Genomic DNA, 25,284 nt, shown 5'->3' with positions numbered 1-25,284 from the left:
TAGGAAATGGACAAAGCAGTATCCCAAATCTTTGTGTCTTTCTTTTTGCTATGTAGCCCAGGCTGCACTTGAACTTAAAATACTCCAATGGCAGTCTACTGAATGCTGGGGTTATAGGTATCTACAACTGTGGCTTCTATTCTGCTCTTAAAATTTATTTTCTTTAAATTTATTTTATTTTGTTTTTTTCCAGACAGGGTTTTGTTTTTTGAAATTCATTCTATAGACCAGGCTGGCCTTGAACTTAGAATTGCCTCTCTGTCTCCCTGGTGCTGGGATTAAAGGAGTTCACCACCACTGCTCAGCTTTATTTTTATGTTATGTGTATGAGTGTTTTGTCTTCATGTATGTATGTGCACCATGTGCATGCAGTGCCCATGGAAGCCCGAAGAGTGTACCAGGTTCCCCAGAACTGGAGTTATTGTGGCTGTAAGCTGCTGTGTGGGTACTGGGAACCTATTCCAAGGCAGATGTAGTCACTTTACACTCTGGGCTCTGTATGTAGGAGACCAACCCACTACAGCAGAAGTCAGATATCCACTCCTGCAGAGGAAGCCTTATGCTGTACTGATTCTTAGAGATGGATACAGGGTGATCTGGGTTGTGGGTGTCAGGACTAGCCGTTTCAGGAGAAATGTCCCATCCCAACAGCAGCTTGGAAAGCACTCTTTTGAAAGGGGCTGTATAAGTAGACCCTGTGATTTTTAAAAAGCAGGGTAAATGGTTTAGGCACTCACTTGAGTTGATCCTTGGAACTCAAATAAAGGAGAAAGGAAGAATCACATCTACAAAGTTACCCTCTAACCTCCATACTTCCTACATTTCTCTTTGTCTGTCTATCTGTCTTATCTGTCTCTCCCTGTCTCTTTCCCCCTCTCCCCCACATATACACATACACAGTAAGATTGTTTTTCAGGGATGGAGAGATAGATAACTCAGCGGTTAAGAGCACTGACTGCACTTTCAGAGGTCATGAGTTCAATTCCCAGCAACCACATGGTGGCTCACAGCCATCTGTAATGGGATCTGATGCCCTCTTCTGGTGTGTTTGAAGATAGCTAACATGTACTTATATACATAAAATAAATAAATCTTTAAGAAGAAGATTTTGTTTTTCATTTAATAAGAAATAAACAGACTATTATAACCAAAGAGGAATCTCTTAAGGTGGCTTTGTTTGGTAAGCAAAACAAATACCTAATTTAGAGACCAAAGGGAAGGAAGTAGTGGCCAAGGCTTAATCACCTCTCAAGTGCCTACTACACACACAGTACCTCAGAGGCTCATCTTTGTCCTTAATGAATCTTCTCTGCTCATTTTCCCAGAGAAGGACTGGGATGAGGGGATACAGACTCTGGGCCCTTGGCCTCAAAGAAGTAACTCTGTGGCATTAGCCTCAGCCCTGCCCTTTTCTCCTATTTTGGTCAGTATAGCCAGAATTTTGGTTGTAGCACTTCATTCCCTACCAGATAACATTATAGGGGATTAAAAACAGGAAAGTATTTCTATAATCTCTCTGCCCAGTTGTGGTCATGATTGATATAAGGAAACATTTCCCCTAGACCCATACACTTGTAATATGGCTGAATGTCTATTTTGTTGGTAGATGTGTACACACATGCTTTTCTGAGGCTAGTTCTGAGCTGTAGTTTTTTTCTTCCTGCCTGAAGCTGTTTTCTCTGCTTCAGTTGGTCCCTGTGTGCCCACAGCTTTCATTCACAAGGGGCATAGACCATGCATAGCTATCCTGCCTGCTTAAGAAAAACATCATGTAATGCTCTTTTGGGAGGAGTTCTTCCATGGATTGTTGAGCATTTCTAGAAATAGAGATAATAGGAAACTTTTTTTTTGTTTCCTTTGAGAGGTGACAGTGTATGGCCAGTGTTCTTTCACATGCATTTTCTATTCTCTTCTGGACTATTGTAACTTATATCCAGGATGCCGTGTGATTTTTAGCTGTGAGTGTTGATCTCTAAAGATAGGCTCTCTGCCCCAGTACTACAAAACCATGCAGTCAGAGTGTTGTGTGATTTTGCTTGGTGACAGTTGAGACATGGGGGAGCCCTTTGACATCAGGTTAGGGATCAAAAGGTCTTTCCAGCTCTTGGCTCTTTTTTGTTTGCTTGTTTTTGTTTGTGGCTGTGTCTCACTATGTATCTCTGGCTGTCCTGGAATTCACATGTAGACCATGGACTCCCAAAGGTATGCCTGCCTTTGAGCATTGGAACTAAAGGCCTTTACCATCATGCCCGTTTTCTTAGTTCTTTTGAGGCTAAACCAATAGGTTGAAAATAGCAGAGACTCATGTTATTTGAGGCAGCTCAGAGTTTGAAAGTGACAGAAGGTTCTTCTTCAGACTAACCCTCATTGATTTTGGTCACTGGCATTCCAGGGCACACAGAAGGGGAGTTCAGCTGAGCAGTGAGAGAAGTGTGAAGAGAAAATGTGCAAATCTCTGCTCTCTGCAAGTCCAAATGTCCTTTCCTGTATGTAGATAGTTAAATTCTGAAATATATTATTCTGTAAACCTGGGGTGTGAGAGATGCCTCAGTTGTTGGGAGTGCTTACTGAAGTTTCAGTCCCAGCACCCATGCAGCAGCAAGCTGGGTATGTTACAGACACACCCGTAACTCCACCTCTTTCTGACCTCTGTGTGTCAGATGTACGTCTACACACTGTGTGCTCATATACACACATGAATGAATGATTCTAAGTCAGGAAACCTGCCTATGTTTGAGAACTGCACGATTGCTAATAAAGAAAGAAGCTGTAGTATAGTTTGGCAGGTGTGCCTCCGCTACCTGTGAGGTCTAGAGCCCAGGTGTTTGCTTTGGTGGCCAGACAATTGATGTTTCACCATTTCTTCCTTCTAAGGTGAAACCACTTAGATACTGAGACAGTGACTTGGCTGCTGTGTCATTAGAAGGTGGACAGTGATGTGGGGTGCTGCTGCTCTGAAGAGGTCAGAAGGACTAGATGAGAGCCAGGCCTGTGTGGAAAGCACAGACAGAGCTGTCCATCTGGGGTGAAGTGACACGGAGCTGCAGCTAAAAGTCACCTTTCAGCTGTATGGAGACGCTGGCCTTGCCTCCCTTCAAGTTCCTCCTAACTTCAGCATTGTGACCTGAAGAATGCATGGTTTGTTGATAGAAGAGCTTCCTGTCCTTTAGCGGACATTGGAAGGGTTAGAAATGTGATTCATCAGGGAACAGAGCCCAGGGGTAGAACACTTGCCTAGCATGCACAACCCTGGATTCCATCCTGAGCACCACAAAGAAAAATGAATCAAAATTTTCTCAACAGTGGCTCACATTCATTGAGTAATGCTCTGTGACACATACTCTTCTTAAGAACAGAAAAACATTTTAGCTTATACTCACTATGGGCAAGCAAATTTCCCAAGTCTTTGAACTAGCTTTAAACCTTAAGTTTTTTTAAGATTTGTTTTAAATTATGTTTCAGGTTGTTGTACATGCAAGTACCTGAGGATGCCAGAAGAGTGTGTCAGATCTGGAGCTGTAGTTGGAGGTGGTTGTAAGCCACCGAACATAGGTGCTGGGAATTGAACTCTTCTGGAAGAGTAGTACCAAGTCTTAAGCTCTGTGCCATCTCCCCAGCCCCAGATTCTGTTTCTGTGCTACATTATGTGCATTTTCTCTTTTTAAAATAATTATTTTATGTATTTTCGTGTTTTGTCTATTTATGTACATGTGTACCACATGGCACTTAGTCAGAAGAGGGCATCAGATCTCTGGAATTGGAGTAACTTAGGGGTTGTGAACCACCATGTAGGTGCTGGAAAAAGAACATGGGTCCTCTGTAAGAGCAGCGAGTGCCACAGAGCCATCTCTAGATCTTACCTCTTAACCCCCGTCTTAGGATTTCCATTGCTGTGAACAGACACCACGACCAAGGCAACTCTTATAAAGACATTTTATTGGGACTGGCTTACAGGTTCAGAGGTGCAGTCCATTATCATCATGATGGGAGCATAGCAGCATCCAGGCAGGCAGGCATGGTGCAGGAGGAGCTGAGAGTTCTACATCTTCATCTGAAGGCTGCTAGAAGACTGGCTTCCAGGCAGCTAGGGTGAGGGTCTCATTGCTCACCCTCACAATGACACACTTCCTCCAACAAGGCCACACCTACTCCAACAAGGCCACACCTTCTAATAGTATACCACTCCTTGGGCCAAGCACATTCAAACCACCACACTCCCTTTTTGAAACAAGTTCTTATTATTGTGGCCCTGACAAACCTATAGAACTCTGAAGTCTGTCAGTCTCTACCTCCTGAATGTTATGTTTAAAGTGTACACAGGCTAGGCTAGTCTCCCACCCCACTTTTTAAGAGAGGGTCTCATTCTGTAACCTTTCGCTGGTCTCAAACTTGCTTGGTCTTTCTGCCTTAGCTGCCTTGTATTACAGGTGTGAGCCCTCATACCTTGCTAATTCATTATTTCTAATGACAGTGTCTTGGTCTCTAGTCCAGGTGGAACTGGAACTCACTCTGTGGGGCAAGCTGACCAAAAACTCCTGGAAATCAGCTGCTAGTCAGAGGACTGAGGTAATAAGGATGAGCCACATTCAGCTTTTATTATTTGGTGCCCCCCCCCATGACTTTATTTGCCATTATTAAACATCTGGATTTTAAACTGATTCTATGACTGGTGGTTTTACCTGTCGCTCATTCAGCTCCAACCTCATATCTTTACCAGCAGCTCTGCCAGAGCTTCTGCCTGCAACAGTGGGACTGTCTCCCAGATCAAACTTGCCTGCTTCATTTGCTTTTAGGCTTTCTTTTCAAATAAAGATACCTAAAGAGGATAAAAGACTGACAAACCTTTCTGTCTTTCCCAGCTTTGGGATTCACCTTATCACTTCTTTCAAGTGATGTGTGTACACCTCTTAGGCCATAGCTCTCCTCCTAGCTCTGGTGGACCTGCAGGGGTGTGAGCATGGATGGTCTTACTTATCTGGTTATTCACACTTTTTTTTTTCCTGGTACTAAAACCAGCATAGAAGAGATGGACAAATAACCATCTGTTTACAACAACATGAGCTTCAGTCATGGTCTACCCTTTTAAATCATAAAACACATTTTGTCCTGGGTAAGATCCATGCTGAAAGGAATGTAGACGGTTTTGCCCTGAACATCCTCAGTAATTAGCTTGAATTACTAAATGCAACTTTGTTGAAATTCGGATTAGAAGGTGTGGCCTTGTTGGAGTAGGTGTGGCCTTGTTGGAGGAAGTGTGTCACTGTGAGGATGGGCAATGAGACCCTCATCCTAGCTGCCTAGAAGCAAGCCTTCTATCAGCCTTCAGATGAAGAAGTAGAAATGTGAAGCTAATTTCACTTCAAACAAAAGACCTTTGAGGTCATTAAATGCAATTTTAGCTTCTTGAGTCCTTGTGACTACTGTTTTTCAATGTTTTTAATACTAAACATTGCTGGAGCTTTTACATTATACAGTCTTTCTCAAAAGAGATTGGCCAGAATCTTCTTGGTTCCCTTTTTGCTGCCTACTTTCTGGCCTTTATGTCAGACACTTGTTTTCCCTAATTGCACTGGTACTGCTCAGAACCAAAAATGTGGAAGTGTAACTTTCTGGAGAGTTTAGGTGAGCAGGTGTCACAGTCATTGCTTTTCTCTGTAAAGACACACCATGACCATAGCATCTCTTATAAAGGGCATCATTTACTTGTGACTGACTTACAGTTTCAGAAGTTTAGTACATTTTCGTCATGGGAACATGGTGGTACACAGGGAGAGATATTGCTGGAGAAGTAGTTCAGAGGTCTGTATCTGGATCCTCAGGCGTCCAGAAAAGAGAAGACACTGGGTATGGCTTGAGATTTTGAAACCCCAAAGCTCATCCTAAGTGGCATACTTCCTCCAGTAAGGCCACACCTTCCTCCCAAATAGTGCCATTGTCTGATGACTAAGCATTCAACTATAGGAGCCTATGTGGACCATCTTTATTCAAACTATCACAGCAGGCAATTAAATTTTTAATAACTAAAAAAATTTCTGTGACTGGATTTGGTTGTATACATCTTTAGTCCAAGCACTGAGGAGGCAAAGTCAGGCAGATCTCAATTAGTTTGAAGCCAGCCTGGTCTTCAGGTGAGTTGCAGGATAGCTAAGGCTATATAATGAACTTCTCTCAAAAAACCAAAAAGGTAAATAAATTTATTAGAGTAGGCATGGTGGGACATACCTTAAATCCCAGCGCTTGGGAGACAGAGACAAACAAGCAGATCTCTAAGTTTAAGTCTAGTTCCAAGCTAGCCAGGGCTACTTAGTACAAGCTTAGGGTTTTACTGCTGTGAACAGATACCATGACCAAGGCAAGTCTTATGAAGGACAACATTTAATTGGGGTTGGCTTATAGGTTCAGAGGTTCAGTTTATAATCATCAAGGCAGGAACATGGCAGTATCCAGGCAGGCATGGTACAGGAGGAGGTGAGAGTTCTACATCTTCATCTGAAGGCTGCTAGTGGATGAAGGTCTTAAAGCCCACACCCACAGTGACACACCTACTCCAACAAGACCATATCTACTCCAGAATGGCCACACCTCCTAATAGTGCCACTTCCTAGGCTGAACATATACAAACCATAGCAGTAGGTGTCAATTTCAGATGTCTTCCTTTGTCACACAGCTTTCTGCTTTATTTCTTGAGACAGGGTCTCCCACTGTCTGGAAGTCAGCAAGGCCTCTCTTCATATTTCCAGCACTTGGGTTCCAGATGAGTGCTGCTGCAGCTGACTGCTCACATGGCACCGGCATCAGATGCAGGGCCTCGTGCTAGTACAGCTAGCACTTTACCCTCCAGCCATCTCTCAAGCCCCTTGAAATCTACAATTCATGTGGATGTCAAAAGTCATTGACCCTTTACTTATGGACTCTTCTTCTCAAAGGTCACAACCACGTTTGGCTCTTGCTGTGTTTTCCGGCATGTGCCTGTGTTGTTAGCAGTTTGCACATGCTGCTTCCTTATGAGTTGTATGAATGATGCGCAGACTTGCTCTGTAGCTATCCATTTTATTATCTCTGCTGCTGCTCCCTGTGTTTGAGTAAACCAGTAATGAATGTTCATACTTTATGCCTATAGAGACAGTGTGCTGAGCACAGAAGCATGCTGCGCTTGGTAGTTTTTGTTGCTAATTCTTCCCATGCCGTTTTCCTTGTATCTCAGCATAGTTGTTCTCTGTTCTTTTTTTCTGAGGTCTACCTTCTAGAGCCTGTGGGTGTAATAAGGATAGGAATTAGGGGCTTTCCCAAGTCTCTGTGGGATTGTAACACACTGTAAAGAAGGAGGCAGGAGCTATGGACAGATAGATGCTCTGAATGCATGAAGCATCAGAGACATTTTTTTCTTGTCTGATGGCAAACATGTTGAATATTTCTCTCTCTGTTAACAAGCCTATAATATATCTGTCATCCTAACACTGGACACCTCTTTCTCACTTGTCTCCTAGGACTTTATTACTAGTGGTTTGGGTTTTTAACATTCAGGGTGAGGGGTCTCACATGTAAACTACAGGCTTCTGTCCTAGGTGGGTGGACAAACCATGTGCACAGTAGTGATTTGCCAGCAGGCCACTTACATAATAGGTGTGGACAGAAATTCCTGCCACTTGGCAAGTGGAGGCAGGAGGATCAGAAATTCATTGTCATCCTCAGCTATATAGTGAGTTCAAAGCCAGCCTGAACTTCATGAACCCTGTCTCAAAATTCAAACAAACAACAACAACAAAGAAGGCCAAGTAATCCCTCTCAAAAGGAGAGGCAGGAGGCTCTCTGAGTTTGAGGCCAGCCTGGTCTACAGATCGAGCTCCATGCCAGTCAGAGTTGCATAGAAAGACCCTGTTTGAAAACACCACCATTACCAACAAAACAAAACAATAAAGGGGGTCCTTTTTTTGTCTGTTTTTTTGAGCTCAGAATGGTAATTTCTGACAACCAAGGGAAAAGGAAATCTTTCTCTGTTAGACATCTGTAGGAGACCAGAGGAGGGCTGGAGAGATGGCTCGGCGGATAAGAGCGCTGACTGCTCTTCCAGAGGTCCTGAGTTCCAGTCCCAGCAACCACATGGTGGCTCACAACCATCTGTTATGGGATCTGATGTCCTCTTCTGGTGTGTCTGAAGACAGTGGCAATGTACCCATATACATGAAATAAATGCATCTTAGAAAAGTGAGAGAGGGAGGGAGGGAAAAGGAGGGAGGGAGAGAGACACCATCCGACCAGAGAGTGGGTACTCTTTCCCTTCAGCAGTGTGAAGAAGGTAAGCCAAGGAAGGAGTCTGGTATTGCCTTGGGTGGAGGACAGTAATGAAGTTGAGTCAGAGTCCTAATTGAGAGCTATGAAGGATTCCTTGGGTGATAACTAGGGCCCTTAGAACAGGGCATGGAAAAGAGGATCAGGGAAGAACTGGAGGAAAGACTAGTCTGTTTGTTAGCACAGCCATGGGAGGGTCCTTTGTATTAGAGTGATAAAGTGGCCCACTGTTGAGGATACCCCAGATGAATCAGTCTGATGAGGGCGTCTTTTCCTCAAGGAGCTGCAGGAACTCACTGGTACCTCATCTGGGCAGACTAATATTTTGTGTGATGGAAGTTTTAGAGGATTCCATCACACTGCACAGCTAAGTAGCTCTGGCTGGCCTCAAATTCACAGAGATCCACCCAGCACAGCCCCACAGAATGTTAAGATTAAAGCAGTGGTTCTCAACTGTCCCTATGCTGTCTGACCCTTTAATATGGTACCTCATGTTGTGGTGACCCCCACAACTTTATAACTAATATAGCTACTTTATAACTACTTTTGCTACTGTTATGGATTATAATGTAAATATCTGATATGTGACCCCTGTGAAAGGGTCAGTTCACCCCCAGAAAGGGATTGAGACCTACAAGTTGAAAACTGCTGGATTAAAGGCTTGTATTACCATGCCCAGTTCCATCAGGGTTTCTTTCTTTTAAAAAAGATTTATTTATTTATTGTATGTGAGTATATTGTAGCTGTCTTCAGACACACCAGTAGAGGGCATCGGATCCCATTACTGATGGTTGTGAGCCACCATGTGGTTGTTGGGAATTGAACTCAGAACTTCTGGAAGAGCAGTCAGTGAATGTTCTTTAACCGCTGAGCCATCTCTCCATCCTCCACCCCCAAGGCAGGGTTTCTTAATGATTCAGACATACCACAGTCCAAGGGCAGCTGTGGAAGTCAGGGCATCTTCCAACCCTTCTTGTGAAGGGATTTCTAGGCCAAAATGATTCATCAGGCTCCATTCTAAACTGGACATCAAAGCAGCTATGGCCAGGAGAATTGGATGGTGCAAGAAAGGGGCCTAGTGCCTTGCCCCAAGGGAGGCAGGAGTCATGTGTCAGTGTGCTTGGTAAGCATTCTGGGAGTAGAATGGGGATCAGGGGGTGGTAAAGCCACCCTCGGGATGGTCAAAAGGGACAAGATAGCAGCTAGGTATGTCCCAGTGTGGGCTAGAACCGATCCCAGCCTCTGTAGTCTCACTGTAAGGGAGGACCTAAACATAACTAAGAATCTGGATTGAGGGCCACACCCAAGACCTGGAGGGGTAAGGTGCTTGTTAGGGACAAAGTGCAAGATAAAAGAAGGCCAAGTGCCTACCCGCTTCCCATTCTACTCTTTAGCTTTGCTTTATGGAGAGTGATCTTCAGACTAGAAATAAGAGCAAAAACAGATTTAAAATGCGGTTTGAGGGATTGAAAACAGCAATCAAGGCATCTGGGTTTATTAAATATAAGAGTCTGTCTGCAGACACTGCAAATGAGATGCAAAATTAGCAGAACATTATATTGCCCTGCACAGCTCACAGCAGACTTGGCTTCTTCCAGTTGAGGTTGTGTCCCATCCCTGTGGTGTGGTGTGGTGTGTTGTCATGGTATGTCCTCCCCCCCGTATATTCAGACTTGTCAGAGTAGAATTATCTTTGCCCTTTAGCTAGGTAGATGCTCTTCAAACTCTGGGTCACTAACAATCAGTGTCCACACCATCTGTATCATGTAGTATTACTCTTTTGAGAGGGTAGAACTCACCCTATGGCAATGTCCCCTGGTATCTGGTGATACAGAAGAAACTTAAAGTAATAAAATTGGTGCTATAAAGAATTTTTACTGGGCTGGAGAGATGGCTCAGTGGTTAAGAGCACTTCCAGAGATCCTGAGTTCAAATCCCAGCTCACAACCATCTGTAATGAGTAAGATCCAGTGCCCTCTTCTGGTGTGTCTGAAGACAGCTACAGTGTAGTTGTATAATAAATAAATAAATCTTAAAAAAAAAAAAAAAGAATTTAGCTGAGAAGCCAGCAGTGATGCTTACCTTTAATCCCATACTCAGGAGGCAGAGACAGGCAGAGCTCTGAGTTTGAAGCCAGCCTAGTCTACAGTGCAAGTTCCAGTAGAGCTAGGATTACTCAGAAAGAACCTATCTTGAGAAAAACAAAACAAAACAAAACAGAAGGAAGTAAGAAAAGGAAAGAATTGCTGAGGAACACTGCTTCCAGTGTTACTGGAAGCTCAGGAACACACCAGCCGACTTGTTAGGAACTGTAGGAATGAAAATTCTGTACTGTAATTCAAGTGCAAGGTTGCTGAGAAAGTTTCTGCTCATGATTGTTCTCTGAAATTCAGCTCCAATTAGTTTCTAGTCCCATAACAAAAGGAGACAGCCCCGATTTCCAACTGTCCCTTAGAGCCCATCCCCACATCAAAGAACAGGCTTTTGAAGGACTGCTCACAGGAGTAGCAAAGGGTCTCAAGCACTATTAGGTCTTGATTCACTTTTAAGTTCCCTATGGTCTTTTTTAGGAGAAGCATAATTTTGCTGGGTTTCTGCCATAATTCTCACCCTGGGTAACAACCGTGGAAGAACAACACTGATGTACTTAAAGGAGTGGAATACCCATCTGCCCAAGTGCCCAGGCTTGTAGTTTCCTCTCTGTTTAAACTGCTGAGAGTGTAAGCTGGAACCTGAGGGAGTTTTAAAGATGACAGCATATGTGGAATATATAAGCCCAAGGCCGATATAAACAGGTAGAATGTCCTGCTCTCTTCTGTGCTGAATCCTTTTTGTGACTAGCCAGAACCAGATCCTCTCCCGTTTCCTTTATTAATCTTTTAGGCACTCTTGGTGATTTCTCACTGGAAGGCACATTAATTCCATATCACTGGTACACTTTGCCTACTTACACATTTCTTTGTCCAGGTCACTGATTGTGGTTTGTTTCCTACTGTCTCAAAGCTGTCACAGTATGCTATGTCCTGGATCTTTGAGCTAAGGTTGTGCTGTGTCAACTGGTTGTCGTGAAAGTACTCGGCAGCAGTTTGGGAGGACCCTCTTAGGAGTCTGGCTTAGCCTTTAGTGATGACACAGAGCCCATCTGTGCGCCCTGGCAGACACCTGTGCTTGCTCCCTTTTTCTGTGTCCACATGGATGTTGGGGGTGTGCTATTCATCAATAGGTGTGTGATTGACTTGCTAACCTCTCTTGGGACCAGGTATTAGTAGACTGTTCTGCATCTCTAAATTCTTACTATAATTCTGTGGCTGTTCACCTCTCTGTTCCTTTTGTGTGCCTGCCATAGGGCAGGAAGAGGAACAGGTAGGTCTTTTGGGACACAGGTCTGTTTCATCTCAGTGAATTTTATCCTCTATCAGGTGGTGTTTCCATCTCCAGTGCAGCCTTGCAGCCTCAGTGCTTTTGCACTGGATCCCTAGTGCCCCCACTGCTGCTGTGTGTTCCTATACTTCCTGTGGGCTGGGCTGGTTCTTGGTACTGCTCTACTTAATTATTCTCATGTCTCTTGTGGCTCCAGGGACCTTTTCTCATATATGTGTGTCACACCTGTATGCCTTGCAAACAGGCACCTGCTGCTGCCACCTTGCCAGAGCCAGAACTCCAGACATGCTGTTAGTAAAGGATCCAGCAATGTAATGTTTTATATGTAATTTAATCTATTAATTATTATGGGGTAGAGAGACTATGAGTGTGCTATGGCATGCATGTTAGGGTCAGAGGGCAAATTTATAGTGATGGTTCTGCTACCTTTACGTGGGTCTAGGGTTGTCAGGTTTGTGTAGTAAGTGCTAACTGCTGAGCATCTCACTTTGCCTATGATGTATTTGGTGTATCTCATTGACATTTCTATATGTGGTTCTCTATGATTTTATAGGTGCTGTAGTTCACACCTATTTTTTTAGTGACTAGACTGAGTCGGTTTGTGTTTTGGGGGTCAGAATGCTTTTGAGTACCAACTGGACTGGACTTTTATCCCACTATAAGTTGAAGCCCAGAGTCCCCAGCTTGCTGATTAGTTTTCAAGCAACCTAGTGCCACAAGAAGACAAGCTGTGACCAAGACAGTAGCCTCATAGCCCCAAGTAATATGCTTCTTTCTAGCAGATACCTACCTGTTCTTTCTTTTTAGAAAATATTTATTTTCTTATTTTTTTATGTGTATGAGTGTTTGAATACCAAGTTTGAATACCCTCAGAGGCAGAAGAAGATATCACATTTCCTGGAACTAGAGTTAGAAGTGGTTGTTAGCCACTGTGTAGGTGCTGGGAATCAAACTCAAGTCCTAAGAGAGCAACAAACCACGGAACCATCTCTCCAGCCCCATACCTGTTCTTTCTGTGTTGTGTGTACAGGTAGAGGGAGGCAGTGTGTGCTCTTAGCGCTCCGTTTGGCCCATGTGCATAGCTCTTTCCGCTAGAGTGTGAAATAGAGCCTTTATTAGGATAGTTCTTTTATATCTGTATATAAAATGTGTTTTGATGTTGTGTTGTTGTTTTACATTGGTGTACTAGCTCCTGTTGTTCTCAGGAGTTAGAAGTTGGAGCTGCTCTCTTTGATCCTGTTTGGAAGACATGACTTGGCACACACAGACTCTTGCCTTACGGGCAGTGGGATGTGATCTGTGTGGACTGTTCATTTTGTAGGTGAGAAATGTACAGCTGCAGTCTCACAGTACTCAAGTGTACAGTTGGATAGGGGCTCAGGGCACTCACAGGTCAAGAAATGAGGCTGGCTAGCCACCCACTGACCTGATTGACAGTGCTGGTTATAAACAATCTCTTGGGACAGTCCCACGTCCCCCCATCCCCCCCTGTTCTTTAAGCCCAGGGGCTTCTCTTTTCTTTATGGTAATTACCTTTTCTTTTCACCCTTCTTATGACCCTGCCATTTTTCTCTGTTTAGCTCTGGCCATCCTGAGTGCCTCTTCCTGATTCCTCCCTAAGACCTCAGCCAGGCTGGTTCCCCAGGGACAGTACCTGTCTACCAGGGTAGGTTTGCTAGTGTTTGTAAACGTCTCTTCTTTTGTATTTCAGTGAGGATGCCATGAGAAAAGCTGGTGTGGCCCACAGTAAATCTAGCAAGGATATGGAGAGTCATGTGTTCCTGAAGGCCAAGACCCGGGTAAGACCCTGCTGGCCAGAGTCCCCAGCAGAGCAGTTCCAGGAGGAGTGTGTTGCTGATACTGAGCCCCTTCCAGTTGGATCCCAGATTGGGAAGTGCTTGCTTGCTGCTTTTGGATACTGCTGGAACCTCCCATGTGTCCATGGAAAAGTCAAAACTTCTAGATTGGCACTGAGGCTGCAGGCCCTGCCACGGACCCTGGCCTTATTACTGACCATGACAGATGAAGGTAGTTGGCCCTGTGATTCCCACATGGAGCTCCTTGGATCCCATTGCTCCTATAAAAGAGATGCTGTCTTTGTGCTACACATCCTGAGGCAGGAGTCTAGACTCATCTTTGGTTTCTCTGTCTAGGGAGGCAGCCAGTGCTGGAAAAGCTGAGGCTGGAACTTCCCAGGTAGAATTGGAGAAGAATTTCCAGGCTGGTGTAGCACCATGGCCTTTATGTGACCTTCTTCCAGTATGTTAGTTCTCAGGAGTGGAGATTAGAGGTGAAACAAGAGGCTATGAAAGATGGCTTAGAGTTACAAGACCATACTGTTCTCAGAGAGGACTCATGCTTAGTTCCCAGAACCCATGTAGGATGGCTCACAACAGCCTAAAACTCCACAGACACCTGCAAACATATGCATATCCCTACCCACCGCATCACACTCCACCTCTACCCCAACCCTACCCCTAAACTCACACAATTTTAACTTAAAGCTGGGTGCATGCTTTTAATCTTAGCACAAAGGAGGCAGAAGCAGGTGGACTTGAGGTCTACATATCAAAAGCTAGGCTAGCCAGGGCTACAAGTGAGACCATCTCCAAGTAAATAAAATATATTTATTTTTTTAGAAGTGATGAAAAATGGCAAAAATGAAGTTAAATCTAAATAGAGATGGATAGTGTGTGTGTACAGGATATAGAAGCATAGACAGTGAGTGTGTACAGGATATGGAAGCACAGACAGTGAGTGTACAAGGATATGGAAGCACAGACAGTGAGTGTACAAGGATATGGAAGCACAGACAATGAGTGTGTACAGGATATGGAAGCACAGACAGTGAGTGTACAAGGATATGGAAGCACAGACAGTAAGTGTACAAGGATATGGAAGCACAGACAGTGAGTGTGTACAGGATATGGAAGCACAGACAGTGAGTGTGTACAGGATATGGAAGCACAGACAGTGAGTGTGTACAGGATATGGAAGCACAGACAGTGTGTACAGGATATGGAAGCACAGACAGTGAGTGTGTACAGGATATGGAAGCACAGACAGTGAGTGTGTACAGGATATGGAAGCACAGTGAGTGTGTACAAGGATATGGCAGCACAGACAGTGTGTACAGGATATGGAAGCACAGACAGTGAGTGTGTACAGGATATGGAAGCACAGACAGTGAGTGTGTACAGGATATAGAAGCACAGACAGTAAGTGTACAAGGATATGGAAGCACAGACAGTGAGTGTGTACAGGATATGGAAGCACAGACAGTGATTGTGTACAGGATATGGAAGCACAGACAGTGAGTGTGTACAAGATATGGAAGCACAGACAGTGTGTACAGGATATGGAAGCACAGACAGTAAGTGTGTACAGGATATGGAAGCACAGACAGTGTGTGCATACAAGGATATGGAAGCACAGATAGTGAGATACAAGGATATGGCAGCACAGACTGTGTGTACAGGATATGGAAGCATAGACACTGAGTGTGTACAAGGATATGGAAGCACAGACAGTAAGTGTACAAGGATATGGAAGCACAGACAGTGAGTGTGTACAGGATATGGAAGCACAGACAGTAAGTGTACAAGGATATGGAAGCACAGACAGTGAGTGTGTACAGGATATGGAAGCACAGACAGTAAGTGTACAAGGATATGAAAGCACAGACAGTGAGGTACAAGGATATGGAAGCACATTTCTAGAGCTGTGGGCTTCTCTGTGCATGGATAACATTTGTTTTCGTGTTCAAAGCATTGCTAAGATTGAATTAAGGTGTATCACGCTCACTCACTGGAGATACAGAATTCAGTTTTGCAGAATAAGGTTAGAGAATTTGTACAAGTTTGTAGGCATTAGCAGTCATGCTCCGTTTCTCTGGTTGCCAACAACCCCGCTTACTTCATCGAGGTGGACTTTCCCATTTGAACTTGCTTTATCAGCATAACCAAGCATGAGTTGGTTTGTGTAACTTCTTTCACATAGCACAGTCTTGTCAGGGTTCATACATTAACCAGGCTGATTCTTCTTTTCAAGGCAAGATTTCATTTTGTAGACTAGGCCGGCCTCAACAGAGATCACCTGCTTCTGTATTTAAGGTGTGTGCCACTGTTACCATCCCTGATTTCTCTCTTTGTTGAGTTATATTCCATCTTGGACAGCTGTGTCATTTTCTGTGTATTGGTGAATCAGTCTTTATTTGATTCTTTCATTTGGGGCTATCGTGAATAATGACTTACTTTAAAGACTCATGCACTAGGATTTTGGGTTTGTTGTGGTTGTCATCTTGAGACAGGATTTCTCTGTGTAGCCCAGGCTGGCCTGGAACTCAGAGATCTGTCTGCCTCTGCCTTCTGAGTGTGCCACCACCACCTGGTTTCATCTACTAGTTCTTTGTTTTTAGGATCTATTTCATTTCTCTTGGGAAAACAAAAACTCTGTACATACCTGGGGTTTGAGTTTCTAGACTGTTTTCTGGAGTAGCTTTGCTGTGCCAGTTCACAGCCCCAGCAGGCCACCAAAGAGCCCATCCTGATGCTATCACACTACAGTCTCTTTTATTCAAGCTTGGGCTCACTTTCCACCCACTGTGATGCAGCAGGACCCGCGGGTGAAGCCCCAAGCCCTCAGGGCAACAAGGTTGTATAGGAAATAGAGAGCAAGCTAACAGGGTTTCCAGCCTTGCAAGCATCTAGTGGTGGGTGCTCTGAAGCAAAACCATGAACAATCACAGTCTGAAAGTACATCTGAAACAATCAGACTGCTCTTGACTGGCTGTTGCTAGGAAGTAGCTTCGGGGTAACTCTGGGGTATGGACCAAGGACAAGCCGTGGGGTCCTTTCTGGTACTTGGGTGCAGCTTGGGTTCAGCTGTAGTTCAAGTTCTTAGGCCCTTGATGGAGATCAGTCCCAAGATGGAGTAGGTTTGTCCTCTAAGCTGTGTAAGGCCGTGTTGTCCCCAACATTCACCATTGTCTTTGCTATATGTGTGAGAAGTGGTCACCAGTGCTCCTGATTGCTGTTTGTGTGAGTAATGGTGATGTCACACGTCTGTAGTACTTTTGAGCCATTTGTAAACATTCTGAGGTAAATGTCCATTTTTATCCTTAGGTCATTTTTAATTGAGTTGTTGTTGATCTTTTTAGTTAGTTTGTTTGTTTATTATTTATTATTTATTATTTATAGTGCACAGTAGCTGTCTTCAGACACACCTGAAGAGCATTAGATCCCATTACAAATAGTTGTGAGCCACCATGTGGTTGCTGGGATTTGAACTCAGGACCTCTGGAAGAGCAGTCAGTGCTCTAACCACTGAGCCATCTCTCCAGCCCCAGTGTTTTGTTGTTGTTTTGTTTTGAATATGTATTTGGATATCTAGATCATATAATTTGCAAATATCTGGGATATGGGAGTGTGTGTGGTGTGATGTTACTGCTGTTGCCAGGTACTCAGGCAGAGTACTCGATCACTGAGGTATATCCCCAGCCCTATTAGAACTTTTGTTTTTGAGATATGGTTCTTTCATGTAACCCACTGACTGTCTTGGAGCTAGGTAGAGCAGGCTGGCCTCAAACTTACAGAAATCTGTTTGCCTGTCTCCTGAATGCTGGGATTTAAGTTCTAGGCTACAGTTAAAGGAATTTTGATAAAAACTTAATTGAAGTTGGACATAATGGTGCACACCTTTAATAATGAGAAACAGAGAAAGGTGGTGGAGTTCTGTGAGTTTGAGGCCAGTGTGGTCTACATAATGAGTTCTAGACAGCTGGGGTAGGAGTTGGGGGTAGGGATAGATAGACAGGACCAGAAGATAACAACGAAAACCTTACTTGAACCATTTATTTCCAAAATGTAAGTTTTTTTATTCAGCTTGCTTATATCAGTCTAAAACTTAGTGGCTTAAAGGAATAAGCCTTTGGTTCCCCTGAGTCTGTGGGTCTGGAGTTGGAGTGGTTGGGATTTCCTAGCACTTCTCCATGCCTTAAATGTACGTGACTTTCACAGGATCACTCAGTAGTGACGTAACTGAGACTTCATTATATCACTGTTTGTGTTTCTGGAGGAAAGAGATGGAAGCTTCTAGTCTTCAGAAGCCCTCAGACATTCTTTGGATACCAGAAGTTAAAGGCCAATGCAGGAGGTGCAGAGAGAAGCTGCCTCTGCCTTTTTGTGTGATCAGTTTGGACCAGGGAACACAGTGACTATTGCATAACCACCACAGAGACTAGTCATCTCAGAGAGCTTTCCAGTGGCTGAGGAATAGGCTGTAGGTACCAAAGGAGGTGCTAGAGCTCAGCCCCTCAGCAGTGTAGTTCACTCTAACCCTGACTGTTAGAGTAGTGTCTAATGCCCTAACTCACAAGGAGGCCCTGACTAACGAGGAGAGAACAGTTTGTGAGAGCAGTGTTGGCCAGTATATATATATATATATATATATTGTCTTGATTCTTTTGAGACAGGGACTCATCATGAAGCTTTTGATTAGCCTGAAACTCACAGAGATCACCTGCCTCATCCTCCCAAGTGCTGGGATTAAAGGCATATGCCTTCATGCATGGAAATCTGTAGTTTTTCTAGACAGTGTGTTTGAGCACTGGCATCTGATTGCCCTCTTTTTACCTGCTCTTCCCCATGGAGGTAGGTGCCTATTATTGTAGCGAGGACCTTTCTAGTTGTGGAAGAAGGGAATGATCGTTCCTTGAAATCCTGACAAGCATGCAGGTCCAGAAGCACCCACACCTGAAGAAAGTCAGGATTTCATTAAGCTCTCTGGCTGTAAAGTATAGAATCAAGGAGAGCCATGAATGTTCTTGTCTTAAAGTGTGTACCAAACTTTCGCTTGGTGGTATACACAGGCCTCCACTGTGGGGCTTGTGTGTAAAGCTCCCCTCAGGTTTCATGATTGATTTACAGAATCTAAAGTGGTGTGCATGATATTATGAGTACTTAAAATATTTGAGCCCATCTGATTCCCCACTCAGCCCTATGAAGTGGTAGATTATCTTGATGTGACAAAATACCTTACCAAAAGCAACTTGTGAAAGAACAGTTAGTTTCGCTTACAGCTGAAAGGGATATAGTCCAGCATAACCAGAATGTCTTGGCAGCATGTGGCACACTACAGCTTCAGTCAGGAAGCAGCAGATGCTGGTACTTAGCTAGCTTTTTTCAGGACACCAGCACAAGGAAAAGTGCCACCTACAGTCCAGCTGGGATGGGTCTTCCTGCTTCAGTTAACCTAATCTAGATAAGCACTGGACATGCGCACGGGGCGGTTTCTTGGGTGATTTCTGGCTGTATCACTGTTAACCATTATAAGTAGTTACAGATGGACTCATAGGTTTTAATTCCCTACCCAGGCTAGTGGACAGTAGGGATGTGACTGTGGGTTGGGTGTCACAGCTGACAATCATAGCCATGTCTCTTGCTATCTTCCATCTACCAAACCACAAAATATTCAGACCCACTTACCCCTGATGTCCTCACCTGTAAGTCGGACTCCTCTCTGTCTAAAGGAGGTTATAAGGGAGGAAATTTGGTTGAGATCTGGGGTGATGGGCCATGATAGTAATGGAAGCTTCAGACACTCTGGCCTGCCATTTAGTGAGAAGGCATCAGGAATGCATAGCAGGAATGTACCACGTAGTCTAGAGAACAAGACTGTCTGAAAGAACCAACAAAAAGCCTAAGATCCAGCTTCCTGTCCCATTTGAATATATCTTTTGATACTCCACTTACTTACCCTGAGCTCAGTTCCCACCCCCCATATTGGGTGGCTTACAACAGCCTACAACTCCAGGTCCAGGTGATCTCATATTCTCATCTGACTCTCATGAGCATCTATGCTTGTGAACACAGAAGCACACAGAGACACATAATGTAAAATAAGGGTTTTGAGAAAGAGCTCCTGCAGATCTGAGTTCAGCTCCAGCCACCTGTTAACTCTAGCTCCAGGAAGGAAACGCCCTCTTCTGGTTTGGGCTGGCACTGCACTCGTGCACCACCCTTCACATAGCAACATGGCTAAAAATAAAATGAGATAGTATGAGTTCTTTTAGGACTTAGGGTAATAATAGGAGGCAAGGTGACAGTAATTTGAAATGGTCTATGTATTGTGCTCCCCCATATTGCAGTTGAACCTAGGATCATCTACATGCTAGACAAGTGCTTGACCACTGAGTTACTTTGCCAGTTCTCTGTTTTTAAGCTGTGAAGAATGTATATACAGGACAAAGGATCCCATGGAGAGAAGACAATTTTAGAGTTAACAATTCTAAGTTTATTGATTGGGTTCTCTATAGTGTATATTAACATACATTTAAGATAATATAATAAAGCTGGCATGATAGTACACACTGTTAGTCCCAGCACTCAAGATAAAAGCAGGCCAATCTCTTTACGTTGAGGCCAGCCTGGTCTATATAGTAAGCTCCAGGCCAGCCCCACTCCAGTACTGTATAGAAACTGTCTCTCAAAATAAACGATTTTTTCAAGACAGGGTTTCTCTCTTCTTAGTCCTGGCTGTTCTGAAACGTATTCTGTAGACTAGGCTGGCCTTGAACTCAGATCCACTTGCCTCTGCTTCTTGAGTGCTGGGACTAAAGGTGTGCACTACGACCACCACCCAACCAATAATTCTTAAAATAGATACTAGCTTAGCTTTCTAAGTTCCCAGTCCTTAAAGGGTCCCAGCCCCTGCCATTCCAGTTTATTTATTCATCTTAGGAAAAGGCTCTTTATGGGAAATAATTGTTTTCTTCTTATCTGATCTTTTATGGTTGAGGCTGGTTATATTTGACACATAATTTCATAGACACAGTCAATCCATTTTTTTTCCTCTAAGCCCTAGCCCACAAGAGGAATGAGCTTAGGTGTTCTAGCATAGAAAAAAAGAAGAGGTAGGAACAAAGCACAAGACGGAGGAGGCACTCAGGTCAATGCTCTTGAGAGCCTGATAAGAGACAGTTTGTCTGTCTGTCTGTCTATTTATCTATCATCTCTGTCTATCATCTGTCTATCTATCATCTATCTTTCTATGTTTCTCTTTCTTCCTTCCTTCTTTCTTCCTTCCTTCTTTCTTCCTTTCTTTTTTTTCCTTCCTTCCTTCCTTCCTTCCTTCCTTCCTTCCTTCCTTCCTTGTTTTCTTTCTTTCTTTCTATGCAGTCTGTGTTCTTCATACTACCAAGGAGCTAAATTCTAAATTTCTGTGTTTAAGGCAGCAGTAAATGTGACAGTATGTCTTAAACTCTCCTGTAGTTTCTTAGCAATGGGTTCAGTCACATATTGATCTCATTATTTCTACAATTCTGGCTTCAGGGTTCTTGGAGCCAGCTGTAAACACTTCTAAACTCCAAGTGATACTCATTAAATATGAACACCTATGGCATTTTCCTTCAGTTTCTGGAGTGTTTATTAGTGTCATCCAGAAGGACTGGTGACAATAAATACTGGAATCCAATTGCTCCTGCTGCCCAGCGATCCTTAGCTGCTGTGACAACTCTAAGGGGAGGAATGGCTTTATACCCTTTGGACAGTCACTTTTGTCAACCCCCCTTACCAAATCCCTTTTCAGGCCCAGCCTTTATTTTCTGAACCTCTGTGTTTACTCACAGGCTTATGTTACCACACAGTGCCTGTGATTAAAGCCAAGGCGTTGTGCATGTGGGCAAACACTGTGCGATGAGCAGGTTACATCCCTAGCTATAAACAACAGCCTTATAGTTGCAATGTCCAAAACAGAAGCAACAGAAAAAACGGGCAGTTCTGACTGCTGGAGTGATGACTGAGTAGGTAAAGGTACTTGCTGTCAAGCCTGACCAACCGTAGTTCTGTCCCTACGACCACATGGTCGACGGAGAGAACCAATTCCTGTAAGTTCTCTGACCACTACTTGCATATCTGTATCGTGTCCACCCACATACTTATAACGTTAACCAAAATGCAAACTTTCTGTGGATTATAGGACACATCAAAAGAGTGAAAGAACAACTTCAGGCATCGGGAAAATATGAATAATATTTAGTGAGGATTGACTCTTTAGTGTATATGAACAACCCTAAAAATAGGCAAAGGATTTGAATAGATATTTCTCAAAAGAAGGTATAAAATGGCCAATGTGCACATGAAGAGATATTCACCATCACTAATGGTTAAGGCTAGTGAGATGGCTCAGTGGGTAAAAGCTGGTAAAGCAGTGCAAGAGAACCAACTTGTAAAAGTTGTCCTCTGACAACCTCTACAGTGACACAAAGTGGCCACATATGCTATAGATACACACATGCACACATAATAGATAAAATAAATTAAAAAATAAACACTGTTAGAGGTAAACATAATGACATACACTTAGAATTCTAGCACTTGGGAGACTAAGCTAGGAGAATTACCACAAGTTCAAGGCCAGTCAAGAATTCTGAGATAGTGAGACCCTGCCTCAAACAAACAAAACGATACTCCAGACTATAGTGAGATACCAGTCAATACCTATTATGATGGTTGTGATTTTTTTTTTAAAGAAAATTTATGGAGTTGGGAATTTAATTTCTGGTAGTGATGCACCTGTAGTCCCTTGTCTTAGTTAGGGCTTTATTGCTGTGAACAGACACCATGACCAAGGCAAGTCTTATAAATAACTACATTTAATTGAGGCTGGCTTACAGGTTCAGAGGTTTGGTCCATTATCATCAAGGTGAGAGCATGGCAACATCCAGGCAGGCATGGTGCAGGAGATTCTACATCTTCATCCTGAGGGTTCTACATCTTCATCCAAAGGAAGCCTAAGCATCCACAGGCAGCTAGGAGGAGGGTCTCCAAGCCCACCCCCAGAGTGACACACTTCCTCCAACAAGGCCACATCTTCTAATAGTGCCACTCCCTGGGCCAAGCATATGCAAACCATCACATCCCTGTTACTTGGGACCTGTGGCAGGATGACTTGACACAAACAAGGTAATGTGGCAAGACCCCTATTTAAAAATAAAAAAGACTAGAAGCAGTGTTAACAGACTATGGAGAAAGCAGCCCTCATCCGTTGCTGGGAGGAGTGTAAACCGGTGCCGCTGCTATGGGAAGCGCTAAAGTGACGACTCAGAGTAACGGCCCACTCTGTGCGCTATGTGTCCATATTATCAGTGATAAAAGCCAAGAGTGGGGGCTGGAGAGATGGCTCAGTGCTTAAAAGCATTGTCTGCTCTTGCAGAGAACCAGGGCTCCATTCCAGCATCCAGGTGGTGGCTCACAACACTGCTAACTCCAATTCCAGGGCATATGATGCCCATTTCTAACCACCTTGGGCACTGCATGCACATGGTGCACAGACATAATGCAGGCAAAACACCCATATACAAACTAAAGTAATAACTTTAAATAGCCCAAAATAGAGACAACTCAAATGCCTGCCAACTGATGGGTGGATAGACAGAATGTGTCCATATCTAGCAGTATTGTTTGATCATATAAAATTGGAATGTTCATGCTAACAAAAAGCGACTCTTTTTAAAAAATTTTATTTATTTATTACATGTATATGAGCACACTGTAGCTGTCTTCAGACACTGGAAGAGGATCCCATTACAGATGGTTGTGAGCCACCATGTGGTTGCTGGGAATTGAACTCAGGTTCTCTGGAAGAGCAGTCAGTGCTCTTAACCACTGAGCCATCTCTTCAGCCCCAGAAAGTGAGTTTTAATAACGTGATAAACAGTCTGTATGTAAAGTAGAACAGTCACAAAGAATTGAATTTTGAGCATCTTGAACTACATTTGGGTGTGGCACCACACACGTTTAATCCCAGCATTTAGGAGGCAGAGGCAGGTAGATCTCTGAGTCCAAGACCAGCTTGGACTACAGAGTGAGTTCCAGGACAGCCAGGGCTACACAGAAGCCTGTCTCAAAACAAAAGCCAACACCTGCATTTTGTGTGCATTTTGATGAGCTCTGTAATGGGCAGTCGGGTGAGTTACTAGTTTCCTTCGGCTGGCACAGTAAAGGACTGCAGGTTTCGAGTCCCATGGCTCTGTGTTGGGGGCTGACCTTCATTTCTCTTGTTTGTAGTTGGCTGGTTTAGTTTTGTTTCTGCCTACATTCCTTTTCTTCCTCTTCTTTTCATAGTCCAGTCTCGTCTTGAGCTCATGCTTCTGTCTGTTTCCTGCTTTTTCATCTTGTGAACCGAACCATGAAGCAGCATGTTTTTGAAATAATGAGTAAACCTCCATAACTTCCCTTTGATGTTTTCAGTCGAGAGTTGTTTGAAAGTGTCTTTCATCTTAGACCATGTATGTTTTAGGACAATATAAGTGCCCAGCCTTCTCCTATCATTGGCATATAGTTTCCACTAGTGACCAAATGTGATCAGTGTTAAACTTGAGATGCTTTTGCAGCTTTGCTTGTGTACATATTCTTTCCACTGGCAACTGATGCAGTTTTGGTCTTGGTTTTTCTTCTCTCATAGAAAAGGACCACTTAAAAGATCTTTTTCTCTACACTGTTCTGCCAACAACTTGGTATTCATTTGTTTCTGTTGAGTTTTGAGTGTTTCTTTTGGTTTCATCTTCTCAGGTGTGAAAACTTGACATGCTTTCTGAATGCAAACCAGTAATGTAATGTTTGGAGAAAGGTATTTTCTGCCTGGTTCCTGATATTGACATTTTCCTGTGCTTTCGTCTAACTTTGAGCATGTTTTGTGCTGATTTTTATAACTGTGTTTAGGTTCCTCAAGTCTTTTACCCACAGTAGCATGTGATGCAGAATGAGGGACCATATTGGCATTTCCTTTCTGATTTCTTACGGGAGCTCGTTTTAGGCCTCTGCTGTTTGTTCTTTCTACAGAACTAGTGGGTATTTTTGAAAGTCTGTGAGGCTGACACTATACCTGGGCCGGGTACTTTGTACCTTTTAGGTATGTGTGCTCTGGTTCTGGCACTGTTATTATAGTCTCATAATATCCAGACGTGGGTGTAGCCTGAACACATCAAATTTTGATGTTGAGCAGTAGAGTAATAGAGATAATTCAGCCTTCCTAGAAGTTTTGAGGACTTTGGAGATGAAGGAACACAGGCTGGGAATGCTCACACCTATGAGAAGGTCATTTAGGCCACCAATGCCTACAACTGAAGTGAGCAGCTAAGGAGCAAAGGCTACCAAGTCTTGGGGTCAGGAGCTCAGTGACAGTAGTGGAGGTCTGTAGAAAGTCTCCATGGCAACTCATCCGTACATAGCCCCAACGTGTTCCTAGATGCCCAGGAATGTATTCTGCATGTGAGAAGGCTCTGTAACTAAATGCTTTCTGTGCCACATCAGTCTCTCCTGATCTATAGAGCTGAATTGGACCTTAATAGCTGTCATACTGTAGGTCAGGAGTGTGGTGCTGGGCATCTCAACATGGTGTGGCTACCCACCTGGCTCCAGGAATTAGTTTTTTTTTTTTTTGTCCCAGTCTCTGTGTGGAAAAGACTTTGGGGACATGCTTCTGAGCTCAGTCTGTTGTGTCCTGGGTCTAAGTAAGCATAGGCCATTCCTTCTGGAACCTACTCCTTCTAGTCATGTCTTTCATTGGTGTAGGTTTAAGGAAAAAAAAAAACCTGCCAATTATTTTCAAGATAAC

At 43.6% G+C, this 25,284-nt stretch overlaps 1 protein-coding gene across 7 annotated transcripts in view; it reads left to right on the top strand.

Annotated features, from left to right (window-relative positions):
• Positions 1-25,284, top strand: part of MED15 (mediator complex subunit 15) — a 67,802-nt gene that overhangs the window by 9,293 nt on the left and 33,225 nt on the right. For 6 of the 7 annotated variants that reach the window (XM_080919574.1, XM_080919573.1, XM_080919572.1 and 3 more), the window contains exon 2: positions 13,382-13,469. The exons of the other annotated variant lie outside the window; for it this stretch is intronic. In XM_080919574.1, the coding sequence (XP_080775700.1) occupies positions 13,382-13,469 (88 nt within the window). The remainder of the gene's footprint in view (positions 1-13,381; positions 13,470-25,284) is intronic. 7 annotated transcript variants of the gene reach the window in all.

Source organism: Micromys minutus (assembly GCF_963924665.1).
Source record: "Micromys minutus genome assembly, chromosome: 7".
Classification (NCBI taxonomy): domain Eukaryota; kingdom Metazoa; phylum Chordata; class Mammalia; order Rodentia; family Muridae; genus Micromys; species Micromys minutus.
The sequence above is the reverse complement of the archived record's forward strand: the minus strand, read 5'-3'. Positions and strand labels throughout refer to the sequence as shown.